The sequence below is a fragment of the Pempheris klunzingeri genome, chromosome 5 (assembly GCF_042242105.1).
Source record: "Pempheris klunzingeri isolate RE-2024b chromosome 5, fPemKlu1.hap1, whole genome shotgun sequence".
NCBI lineage: Eukaryota > Metazoa > Chordata > Actinopteri > Acropomatiformes > Pempheridae > Pempheris > Pempheris klunzingeri.
Genome location: NC_092016.1, coordinates 13,386,886 through 13,400,536, shown reverse-complemented (window position 1 = coordinate 13,400,536; position 13,651 = coordinate 13,386,886). Strand labels below are relative to the sequence as shown.

At 39.0% G+C, this 13,651-nt stretch overlaps 1 protein-coding gene across 1 annotated transcript in view; it reads right to left on the bottom strand.

Moving 5' to 3' along the window:
• Nucleotides 1–13,651, bottom strand: part of sema4ba (sema domain, immunoglobulin domain (Ig), transmembrane domain (TM) and short cytoplasmic domain, (semaphorin) 4Ba) — a 42,270-nt gene that overhangs the window by 5,446 nt on the left and 23,173 nt on the right. The window contains exons 3-9 of the mRNA XM_070830791.1: nt 5,917–6,077; nt 5,698–5,760; nt 4,998–5,096; nt 4,332–4,443; nt 3,992–4,108; nt 3,526–3,683; nt 543–724 (exon numbers count right to left, since the gene is read on the bottom strand). Coding sequence (XP_070686892.1) covers nt 543–724; nt 3,526–3,683; nt 3,992–4,108; nt 4,332–4,443; nt 4,998–5,096; nt 5,698–5,760; nt 5,917–6,077 — 892 coding nt within the window. The remainder of the gene's footprint in view (nt 1–542; nt 725–3,525; nt 3,684–3,991; nt 4,109–4,331; nt 4,444–4,997; nt 5,097–5,697; nt 5,761–5,916; nt 6,078–13,651) is intronic.

The following is a 13,651-nucleotide window of genomic DNA, read 5'->3' as shown; positions in this document are numbered from 1 at the left end:
GGGAGGATGTCTTACAGTTAAAGTCTACATGAATCTGTATCGACACTAACTGATTATAGAAATACTGTGTTAACATTTAACTGTGCTTTTAACTAAATTCGGTAAAAAACAACTCCTGTCTTGTTTAAATGAATGTGTGAACATAGTCCCTGTTAAAATAAATCTAATAAAATAACATTAGTTATTAATAGTTTTGAAAAAAAAAAAAAAATCACCAACCCTACCTTGTGGTCTATATGTCATAACAAAGCGTTTACTAATACTGCCAGATATGTTATTGTAGTGGAGAATACTAAATCTCTTTTATTTTATCTGCTCAAAAATTGTAAAGATATCCAGTCTAAATAATATCAGAATCAGTCCAAAAAAAATTGAAAAAAGAATGTGTAATTGTACTCTGTAACATTCAGTCATTAAAACGTCCTCAAAGGTAGCTACAGCCCCTGCTGCACTTTGGTGTCAATCAGAAAATTCAGACAAACATATCTGAAGGTGTCGCTACAGCAGTCTGGTGAGTCAAAGCAGTGAAAGTTGGTCCTCACCACTGAGACGTGAAGACTCCATAAAACACAGTGTTCTTCCAGTCCTCGGGGCTGGGTGTCAGCACAAACATGTCTTGGATTATGTTGAAGGGGAAACCGTCATCAGGCAGAGAGCACAAGAGCTGAGCCTTCAGGAAGGTCGTCCATTTCTTCTGCAGGACCCTCTCGCCTCCCATGTCACCCTGCAGCACAAATATTGATGGTTTGGAGCTGTTTAACATGTGGTCAGTAGATGGTGCAAGAATATAAGACTGACATTTGTCTGAGGTGGTGACTGTTGCAAGTGCCTTTGAAAAACAGTTTGATCTGATGGGATCTGACAGGCTTGTAAAAGGCATGAAATACTAATGTGCACCATATGGTATGTTGCCATGGCATATCTTACATACCGTAACATACAGTGCATTTTGTAACACTATATTAGGAAAATAAATCTGCCATCTGTATTTATCATGACTAACAACAGAAACAGAAAAGAAGCGCTGTGTTCAAAGGTGAAGCTGTTTGAATTGACGTAATCGAAAAACGTTAACCTCGTATATGAAAACCATAATGAGCTAAATCAATTGTGTCCGTAACACAGATACACCCCGAGGCAGCAGACTTCTAGGTCATGGAAACAATAATACATCATCTCAACTGGCTTAGATAAAATAAAACACTTGGGGCTTTGAGGAGGGCAAATGCTTTTAAATGAAAAAGAAAAAGAGGCACTGCTCCCCGACAGTACCTCTTCACTGACACTACCGCTGTGATTCTCCGCCTTTGGCACTTGGTGATGTGTGGCACGAGACCTCCTTGACGTGCAGACTAATTTGGCTACACAGATTGTACAGAAAGATATCTCTGCAAAGTGGAGAGCAGCTACATCTACATCAGCATAATTCACAGAATATGATTTATGTCTGTAAAACAGACCAGGGGGAGCTAAAGGCCTCAGGACGGTGACCACAGATGTTGTACCCAAAAAACACTGAGACCTGGGATTTAAGACTGCCCACTCTGTCTGTTTACGTTCATTTAAAGGCAAAAGTTATTCCAATTTTCCCAACAGGCATCTAACAAGATCTAAAAAGATGAAATAAGTAGTTGGCTGAAATAAGTAGTTTTAAAAATGTACAGAGCACAGGACCAAAGAGAAAAACTAAATGATCTAAACTACATAAAACCCTTTAACGTGAAGCTTCAATTGACTCTGCTTTAGTATTACATTAATCAGGGGGAAATGGCAGCACAAGATGGGAAGGGAAATGACACATGACCAATGCTGAGCTTCAGAAGCAATTACTTATCGTAGTAACCCTGGCAGATAATGAGCAACATACAGTATATTCTAGGCCTGCTGGCTGAACCTAGTTTTATAATTTAATGCCACTCTATGCGTAAACTGACTGAATAATTGAAGCAAATGCATCCCGTTCATTAATCCCTTGTAAAAGCATCCCTCGTTCAAAAGACTGTTCAAAAAGCCATGAGCGTGGCAGGCAGTAATGGCTTCTTTCTGGGAAACGGAACAATCCTGCAAATGAGAACATGCTTTGTTTTGTTTGTTTCAAGCAAACATTGTTTATCATTCCATAGTTAGCCTCAATGAAGTGGAACCTGTGTACTAAACACCTGAATAAACAACAAAGAGTGGGACTGCAGCCAACGTAATATGTCAAATAAGCATAGAGAGATAGGGATAGGATGGCATTTAAAGTAACTATTTATTTTAACAGGGATCAGTGTACTGTGCTGCTTAAAAAGAACTGACACCGCCTGTCTTCTGAGCATTCAGATCATTTTAAAGCTTTGTTATGTTCTACATGTTTAAATCCTGTTTTTTTGTTTGTTTCATATTTGTTTGGGAGGCACACTGCCAGAAGGACACATCATTACTCACTTCTTTATGGATAATCTTTACCAGGACAATTCATATTCAGCACATATTTAAACCATCATGTGAGAAAACCCATCATCAACATGCTACACGAGTCAGTATTTCTATTACCCTGTCGACTGGAATGATTTTTTTAAATTGGATGTATGAAAAAACGGAGTGGATAATTGCATTGAGGTGAAGAAAATTCAACCCCGTGGGCAGTGTCTGACTGAAACAGGCCTGCAATTCACAGCCGGACATGCTATGGTACCACCTTGGGGTTTATATCTGAAGCACACACTGTATGAGGCGTCTTGCCAGTTCTTGACAGCAGGATGACTGTCAGACACACAACTGGAGAGGAATGAAAATAAGAAAATATACTAGCTCTCCACGTAAATTCCTAAAAAATAGTTGTGATCAATAATAATGACGAAACATCTTGGCTGTCCTCAGACAACAGCTCTAACCTGAGTTCATTTCTCTGACGTGAATGTCAGACTGTCAGCTAGTATTTTATCTTCTTCTTGGACCGTGATAAAACTGAGTGTTTTCACAGAAACAAGCAGTCATCTGATCTGGAGAACTGGTTTGTGATGTTGTGATGTTTGCAGAGCTAAGAAGAACCTAAAAAATATTAACAAAGACTGTGTGAGGTCTGCGTTTTAGTTGAGAAGCCCTGGGTTTAAGTATTTCAGCAGGTGATAATCCATTTCTGTGCATGGATCTTGTGCTACAGTAATCCTAAGCCATTTTCAGTTGGCTACTGAGTCCTGTCTGAACACAAATATTTGGTGAAACACGATAAGAATTGAGGGAGGAGAGGATCTGGAGAAAAGAATCAAACAGAGGGAAACATGCAAGAGGAATGTTTTTCTGTAACAAGAGAATCTGCGTCACTGCCCAGAAAGGCTGAGCTATACTCGTCATATTTAGTCTGCAAGAAGCATATACATATATAGGAGCATATTCTGACACACATGAAATGCACAAACACACAAATAAACCCCTTTGCCGGTCTGATTGATTACTATAGTGATGGGAGGGGCAGTAAGGAGATGCTGCTCAAGGAGGAAAAGGCCCCTTTAGATGGACTATCTGCCTTCAAGCATCACTCACCTTACACACGCGAGCAATGCGTGACACAATGGTGTTGTCAAAGAAATCAAACTCCTTTCCTGCTTCACTGAAGAAGAAGTAAATCTTATCATCATCGCCCACTAGGTTGCCCTTGGGCAGGCTCTCCTGTATATAGGCAGAGCCAACAAAGGCCGGGTCTGAAAGAAAAACGTGAACAATACTGTCAACCTACAGTATGTGAAATTCAGGCATCAGGGGCAGACGTCCCTTTTCCCGCTTACATCGACACACCAAATGGAAAACTCAATTGCAGCAGAGACTCGTTGCAGATAAACACTTTTCATCTACATAATATCTAATGGTGACTTCTCATACAGAATATCTGATGCAAACTGTTTAGAATGTCATTCATCTCATTTAAGACATGATACTAAGTAATATATATAATTTTTTTATTATATTAAGATATAATAAAGAGTGTTGGCTTCCAGCCAAAGCACTGTACCTTGAAGCCAGTTGAGTGAGTTTTCCGTTTTTAGAGCAGTTCCTTGGCTTAAACTCTTGTAAATGATGGGTTCGTTTCCTTGGAAATTACTGACTGTACCAGCATACAGCTCTCCATCTGCAACACAGCAAAGAAGACCAGCATAATCACGGTGTTTTCCACAACGGAATGGGCTTCTGCGTCATACGCAATAATGAAATCCAGAGGTTATAACCCCACTTGTCTCCATATCAACCACCTGCATCTAGTTACTTTACCGATTCCCACAGCGGCTTCATGAATAAAAAAAATAAACAGAGTTTGATTTTTATCGACAGCTGATGGCCATACTGGGACCTACCTGCCATGATGGCAGTGGACTTGTATTCAGGGTTGAATGGGCAACGGCTTCGTCCATCCTCTGTAACAACCTCACCAGTATCACTCTTGACGAGGGAGAAGTCTGCAGTGTTCTGGAGAACACAGACACACGTAACATTTGAAATGCTTATTGGAAAAACACAGTGACCGCTGTCTGTGAGTCCCACAGTGAAAAGGTGGTCAGTCAGTCTTTGGGTAAAGTTGAAGCACAGGTCATCCCTTGTATGTTTGTTATGGATTCTTCTAAAAGGCTTAAAAAGATTTGTAGAAAAGGATTGTAAACTGGGTCGATTCTTATATAATCTGATTACATGCATTAAATATTTTCATCCATTTCCCTTTGGCACAGGAGATAATAAAATAATGCACATGCAGTATATTGTATCTAGCTGGGCATGGGCCTTGGCCAGACAGATAAGTGAGCTGAGAGCCAGGAAGCAGCATCAGATTTTAGATGCTCTTCCTCTAGAATCTAATAAATAAACACCACATATAAAGTCCTGCACCAGGGGTAATCAACTTTTCTAAATAAAACAATCAATAACACAGATTTTTAGATCCTCGCAAAACAAAACATGCGCAGGTAGAGAGGAGCTGCATACAGCAGGACATTGTAACAGATGGACTCTTTCATATAAACACTTACTATGTAAGCACAGGTGGGGCTGAAGGCATATGTTCCACACACGTACAGATGAGTGCTGTTCATACGTAGTAAAATCTTGATGTAGTTGAAGCAATCCGTCTGTATTAGAAAATGGTAGAAAATGAATGAAATCCTTCACAGCTACTAACATACTGTAAAAGAATATAGGTAATAAGGTTGCAGTTACAAAGATAAACAAGGCTGATTTTGTTCAGATTTTTTTTAACTATTGTCACCAAACTATACGCTGATTTTACACTGATGAAGTGAATATAAAAACTGAATAGAAGACACAAATTAATTGTAGACAGTTCAGCAAAGCAGTTTACAAACAGTTTTTACTGCAAACTGTGTTATTGAAACACAATTCCTCCTGCTGCCTTCCAACCAAATAAATAATCAGAAATTTGCAAGGTTCTAGGTCAATATGTTTACATATAAGAGTGGTAGTGAGGCAAGCTTACAAACGATAGAGTGTAATAGAGGAAAAGTTTGTTTAAAAGGAAGGGAAAAATCCATTGTTAGCGTGGAAAGTTACAACTTGACAGGAAATTTCCAGAGTTCTGCCCTGGGTCTGTTTCCAAAAGTGCCAAGCAAACAATGGTTAACTTGACCAAAGAGGCAAACCTGCAGTCATGTAAATACAGTCTGAGCCAGCTGAGTTTAGCTGCTTCATTTTTCACACCAGCAGTTCACTTGCCTGCAGGTCTTTGCCTTTAAAACTGCACTCATCTCTCTTCTTCTCTGGGGTTTTCCATGTGAGCTGAAGGAGAGAAACACTGTCAGACTCATACTGTAGGAATAATGAACTTTTGGAATCCTACAATATCAACTATATTCATATTGTGCCTCGAACTACATTTATATTGATGCATTATACTGTGTATGATACTGCAGTTTATAGACACTCGGCTCTTACATTTCTTTGTAGCTTGGCTGCACTGATATCAGTGAGGTTGAGGGCAAAAAGAATCTCCCGCGCTCCGATGTACAACATGTTGTCTTCTTTACTGAGGAGGAGAGAGGTGTAGTTGACCACCCCGCTGACGGAGAAACTTCTGGTTGTCCTCTCCCTCGCATCTGGACAGAAACAGACAGACACGGACAGACGAGGAGACATAAATTGTAAATCATGAATTAATCTGCCCATGGTGAATATGAAGAGGATGTCATCCAGTACATTATGAAAGCAAATGTAAGCTATTGAAGATAACAAAAAATGTAAAAAGGCACTTGAATATGCAAATCAAAGCATTTTGATGATGTTTTTATGTGTGGTCATAAAATTTGATGCACACCACAGATACACTGTAGACTTTCTGTCTTGATTAGACACACTGGCACAAGGCATTAGACCAGACAAGCCTCACTGAGTTGGCTTGTTTCTCATGACAACTACACAGCCGAGAAACGCTGTGCGTTTCAATGCTGACAAACATTTTCTTAATATAAAACAAAAATGCACCCATGAATTGTCTTAAATTACATATCATCAGCCTATGCAGAAGTATTTTAAATCATTTTTTCTGTACTTTCTACAAAGCCCCGGTTAGACTCGAATTGAGGATGGTGCAACTAGATGGTCAGCCTTTAGACCTCAAGGCCACCAGCATGCTCAAGGAACATAATATTTATTGGATATGCACACAGGTCATTTCAGTCTCAGTACAGTTCAGTTCAGTTTCAGTACTCACGCTGTTGTTGGACTTTGATTTTGTAGGGTAATGTTCCTACCACAGCCAATCTACAGCCAAACTAAGGATCTGCCAACTCCTACATCCCATGAGCTCCTCATCAGGAACAGACAAATAAGAAATGAGCAGGAAGAGAAAATTCCTCACATCTCTCCTACAGTAAGTCATTGACTTGCTCCAACCACATTAACACGCCCTGACTGAAGCCAAGGGTTAAATCATTAACTCTCCTAAACACTGCTTTAAAAGACCCATGTGTATCTCAGACTTGCAGCAGCCTGGAGGTTTTCACTGCTGGCCCAGCTTGAACAACTTGCCTTAATTGAATGCCAGTATAAACAGAGGCAGGGACCTGATGGAAACTCGATGTGACAGAAGCTCTGATGCAGGACCTTTGCCCCCGTAATGTGACGAACAAGCACAAAATAACAGTACCCAAGAACTCCATTTATTTTATTGAGGGAGGCTAATATTGTTTTTCTCAATGATGTGATTTCATGTTTTTAGAGGAATGTTGTTCTGTGATTTATATATAAATGACTGTTCTAAGGGACTGTGGATAGGGAGGGGCACTGAACATTATGCGCTTACACTTTAAAAAAAAAAAAGCAAAGCCCTCTTAATAATATTTTCTTTGGACCCCTTTGGTTTACCTAATTTCATCATTAATAACAAAAATTTAACAGAATTTAAAACGGTGTACAAAAGCTTCAACCATTACATCTTAACAGATCAATACATTTCACAAAGCCACTAATCAAGCCATAAAAACTGGATTAGTGATTGCCAAATTAAAAAATAAAAAAACATCTCAAAATAGTAAATCTTGCAATTAATTTACTTTCTATTGAGGATTTGTTATTGCTGCCAACAAAATGAGGAATTAATTTATATTGTATAAAAAAACACACCTTCCCTTCAGCAAACAGAAAGAATACATAACCCTCTCTCTGTTTCTTCCCTCTGATTCTATCTTTGTTTACAATAATTTGAGGGTCAAGTGAGTCAAAAAGAAAAAAAAAAAAACATAATGCATTGTTATATTGAACCAAAGTCAGTCTTAGTCTTGTCAGTTGATCTCATGCAGTGCACTGTATTTTCACTTTCCAGACTTATAAAGAACCACAGGCATGGCAGATGCATGCTGGATTAAAACCACAGATGCTGGTGGTAATAATTACAATTATGGCACTTCCTAGCATAAAACTAATCCAGTCCAGATTGAGTAAGGTGTCATTAAATTGTACTGATAATAAGCTCACTATGTGGTACGCACCCTGCAGCATGCGTGACCTGGTATAACCTCACCTCAGTGGGTACAGGAGGTTGAGAGACTTCCTCTCCTTCGGGAAAACAACATGTTAATAGCAGTCCATCACTGCGGCAACAGAGAGCCATATTGTAGTTAAATCTATCCGTAAAACCACAAGAGACTCTCCTTTACGTACTGTACATGGACCCATTGGGGCCGTTCTCTCTCCCCTTTCACTATCATTACAGGATAAATGGAGTGCTGCTCTGTGCCGGTACGGTTCCCCCCTTTTTCTCCTCCCCACAGCGCCTTGGGCAAGTTTAACTGTGATTTACAGAGAGGGAGAGACAAAGGCCAAAACCTGAACCAAAACAAAAGCTTTGAGGGATTTTCACAGAGGAGAGTATCTACACGATTATTCTCTAGAGTCAGATCACCACTGTCACGGACCGACCACAGCTGAGCTGACTACGAAAAACAATAGTGCCCTTAATTGAGTATCATTAAAGAGATCCAGGAGGGTTTGCAACCGCACTAAGCTTTCCATTTACAATTTCAGGAAAACATTAATCATCTTTCAGTACAGACCTATTGGTTTACAATGCTTGATTCCTCAAAGGGGTAGGTAATTGTTAAATGATGTATTTTACCATCACGTTTTTGTCCACGTTTTCTGTTACTAAAAGGTAAAAGGAACTGACGGGTTGGTCTTGAAGTTACAGGTTCAAATAGCAGCAAGGTGTCAATGCTGCTGTAGTCCACATTTAATACAAACAATTAATATGTGAAAAGCTTTTTAGCATCTTTCAACTGAGTGTTTCGATTTTACAGCCTGTAGCACTCGCTGAAAAGATAAAAGTGCCAGATATTTAAATTGGGAGTTGGTGGAGAGCTAAAAGGAGAGTGAATATTGGACATTGATTAGGTGGCCACAAACATCTCCAAATGAATGCCTGTTTACACATCAAGCAGACAGTTTGTTAACACACAGGACATGGCCACTTCAAACAGTGATAATATTTAAATGCTCTGTCCCAGAGTGGCCAGCAAGTCACTTAATGCAGCTTTAAAAATAATTAACATCCAAAAAGTTCACTCCTGCCTGTCTGTCTGCTTATTGGGACAGCATCACAAATCGGTACAAATGGATTGAAGTCTGTGGACAGATGGCCCTCAGCCTCAGTTTAATGTTATTAAACTTGCTGATGGGACACCACAGTTCATTATGGAAAGTTTCAAATATGCCAACTGGCTTCCTCAACTGTAACAAAATTTGACTTTACCAGAAATTTTATTGTAATTTGAGATTCATACAGCATCGTATGTGGACTTGGAACATACAAATAACAGATGTAGAGAAACAACAAAGAAAAGGAGTGAAGAACAGCTCATGTTATCAGAGAACCATGGTTACGACTGTAACCTTTAGTTTAATGTGTTTTTGCCCTGACGACTAACATGAATTTCTTTGTTTACATCAACTAACCGCTTACATTTAGTCCCTTATCAAGTGATTATGCCAAACATTTCTTTTTAAATGAGTGTACCCTACTTGAACTTGTCCTACCTTTCCCTCCGCATTGACCACAGTCTTAAAGAATCCCCTCTTTTGTTGCTTGACCATCTGAGGGTGAATCCTGAGGGGCCATTGCATGACAATGCAGCCCCAGAAATGTTGTGGTGTACATCAGGGAGGAGGAGACAGACAAGACGGTTCAGAGGATGCACTTAAGAGTGAAAGAGAAACTTGTATGTGCTGCAACCACTGAGACAGGGTGTCAGAAAGAGCAGCCAAATCATCATCATGTCACCAATGCAGAGGTGTGACGTACAATTGCATGGCACCATAATGCATCTTCACTTTGTTAGACATCTTGTCCATTTTGCTTAGTTTTGTTATAAAGAACAGATGGTCACTAATTTGAAGTGCTTCACTGTATTTATTCTTAGGTGTATATATGGGAAAGGTTGTGATCACGATGCCAATTGACCCTTTTCACAAGCAGCCCTTTGATATAATAATACTGAAAGAGTCACTGTAACTAACTTACAAAAAAAACGGGAAAAAAACACAGACAGGTGACACATTAAAGGAAAACCCTGATAAACTGAGTAGAAAAACATAACAAAACATAACAGATTTATGTTTACATTCATTCATTTGACAGATGCTTTTGTCCTTGGCAACGTGCAAATAAGGTACAATCTATCCACAGTAGATCAAGAGGAAGTTTTCAAGAATAAAGGTTACAACAAATAATCAAAAGTAGAGATAAAGGACATATTGGGTTAGTAAGTACTCTCAGAAGAGGTGGTTCTTCAAATGATTACTGAAGATAAATTAGGATTTTGCTGACTGAATCAAGTTTTATTAAGATGCTTCAATACAGGACTAAACAGACTTATGTTGTGGCCTTCACAGTCACCTGAACTCAACCCAGCTGAACACCTACAGTATGGTAGATTTTGTTTTAAGATGGCACCTCAATCACCATCACCACAACACCCAACAAAATGAGGGCATGTCTTTTGGAAGAAAGATATTCATCTCTCTAGTGGAGCCTTAAGGAATGTATGCATAGGAACATTGATGCTGTTGGTGGCCTAAAATCTTACGGAGACACTTTGTGTTGGTTTTTTTCTCTAATTTGTTGTTTTTTCGCCTACCCTTACTGGTATTTAGTCATGCAGATAGATTTATTTTTTTGCTGAGGTTTTAAGACATCCCCCTTCACCCTGACATAATGGAGTGAACTTTATTCTTCAGTGCTCCCAGCGCAGGACTCTGACTTTCCAGGAACAATGGCCCTTCACTGTATGTTGGACAATCCACAGACCTCGCTGCCAACATTTTCCACAGAGTACAGATAAAAGAGTCCCTATTATAATGGAGATCTGTGGATTGTCCTGAGTATCTGGGACATTGTTTCTGGTAAGACATATTATTGTCGGTTTTCCAATTGTAATTATTTCCATTTGTATATTCTTTGAACACAGCAGAAAAAACAATTATTCACTTCAGTTGTATTTGGAAGGTGATACAACTTTCAGAGTCTGATATCTAAAAATCTCAGTGTATTTCATCAACATAGCTTTTTTAAAATCTGTTTATTGTTTTTGCATTTTAAATGAACTCATCTTTTAAAAGGCAAGTAACAAATGATTCATTTTCACATTTTTCACTTAAGACATAGGTACCAACAACAAGCAAAACTTAACTCCTCTCCACTTTGTTGTCTCTGCTTGATTGATGATGGAAACACAGGTCACAAGGTAGTCAGATATATGATCCTCTATTCAACCGCAAAATGAAAACACTACACAAAGAAGGGAACAGCAGGCAGAGCTTTACACCTCAAAGTATTGCTTTTACCAGACCTCTGATGCAGAGAGAGCAGCTTTGTCTGGTTCAGAGCACCTTCATGACCCCTTGTAGAAGTGCACAAGCAGCACAGTCAGTGGTTCAACCTCTGGCAGCTGTAAGCAATATGGGATCATTACCATTATTATGTAATTAAAAGTAATTTTTACAAATGACACTGCTTAATGGATTGAAATACTCGCCTAGATTGTCTTGCTAATCTATTTAGAGGGGCAATTAATTATATTGGGCTTAAAGGAATCCTTCAACATTTTTGCAGCCGATTTCCTGATGGGTCTGTGTCCAGAAGAAGTAGAAGGGTAATTAAAAGCGTGGAACATCCCCTCCAAAGGGGAATTGTAGAATAATTTGTCCTTTGGTGACAGAGATCTAAGTGCCTCCTTTTGTAGGGCAACTATAACAGCCTGATTCAATCAGTGCCCTCCCTCATGAAGGGGCTGCCTTTATCAGCTCTTACAGCTGTATGTTCAGGAGATCAGACGGTTGCATACCTCATTTAAAGCACCCATTCTTGTTTACTTTGTGAAGGATTATAAGAAAACATTGTCTCAAACAAATGTACTGTACAAGTGGCAAATTAGTCTGCAACAAACTCTCCATACAACTGGATCAAAGTCTATTCATTAGTAAGCCAGACTGCAGTCCTGGAATTAAGTCATTTTTAGGGCAAGGCCACTTTGGCCTTTGATAAATACAAATTTATTGGGGCATCACAGTCAAAATGTGGGGCCCCAAGGCCAAAATCAATAGTGCAATAACAATGAGCGAAATTACATTGTGTGAGGACAAAACAGTACTCAGCTGAATATGAAAACATTTTTCATTTTTTGAGACTAGAAAGTGTGAAAAAAGGTCAATTTCAATCAGCGAAATACAAAAACATACAAAGAACTAAAGTATTTAAATATAATAAACAATAACATCAATGAAATTCAATAAATGTTATTCAGGGGCTAAAGATAATGTAATACAGCAGTTTTCCCAAATGACGCTGTGGTTTGATGTACTGTAGTGAGCATATTGTTTCATTTCCAGTTTCCAGCGTCTTTGTTACTGTTAGCATTTTTGCTGCTCTCAACCCTGTTACTTTAGCTATATCCTTCATTACAGAGGTTAATTATCCGGTGTACATTTAAACCTACACTACTTCTGCTCAAGTACCTCAGCTCTCTCCTGTTAGCTACTTTCTCGCTAATCCCACGGTTGTTTACAAGCTATTTGGATCTGCTGGTATTTACTTTAGCTTTGCAGTTGGCGATGGCTTCTCTCGCGCTCTCCTGTTGCTTTTTGCTTGGTGTGTCTTATCTTAAGAGTAGTTTATTTGTCATGTTGGGGGTGAGGCTACACATCATGCATCGCCCTGCCCTAAGAAATATCCTGGTAAACTTTAAAACACGTGTATGAATGCTTCCACTCTACAGCGCTTAGCTGCTTGTGCTCATCTCATAAGATCAATTGTTGTTAGCTAGCGGGTTAGCTTTTAATAGTTATGTTAACATTACACATATATTTGCGGGAGTGGGAGAAATGTCGTGCTACTGTCTAGTGTCTACTGTCACACTGGGAAACGCTGTTTATGTTTATTTATATCTGTCACTTCTGAGCAGGGCATGCCAAACTGGCTGTGTGGGTGGTTAATTTTAGACGGGGCATTACAGCCACATGAATTATACCTGACCGTTTGGCCATGGTATAATTCCTGCCCTGACACTGAAAAGCAAGTTAGACTGAGAATCAATTATTGTCAACATTAAAAATAAGGAACAGCTCCTGATTTTAGTGCCAAGATGATGCCTCAGTAGTTTGTAATTTCTTAAAGAATAGTGCTGGTCACAGTTCACCAGTAGCTGACCCGGAAAAATGGCCGCTTCTTTTTTATTAAGAGCAATTGACTCCCAATGGGTCATCTTTAAGTGACATCAGATGCCCCATTTCCAGTCTTCTGACTATAAACATGGCCTGTATTCTCATCTTCTAAAGGATTATGAGAAGAATTCTGGCAAGCAAAATATTTACAAGAACATGAACAGGTGAATAAAGAGCATCTTCATCTTTTTTCTAAACCAATAAACCTTTAACCACTATGTCACACCAAAACATCAGTTTGTCATGTAGAAAAATCTGAGATACTTTCTACATCTTCATCATTAATGTTCTGAAATAAATCACACACACGACACCAGACTCAAAGCAGAAATCTGGTACAACATTAAAATTATTTGTTTTGAGTTTGGTAAGTGTGTCAAGAGGCAGACATTAAGAAATATTACGAACTAAAAACTAGAAAAAAAAGGCAAAACAAAAACCTCATCCTGTTGACAGCAGT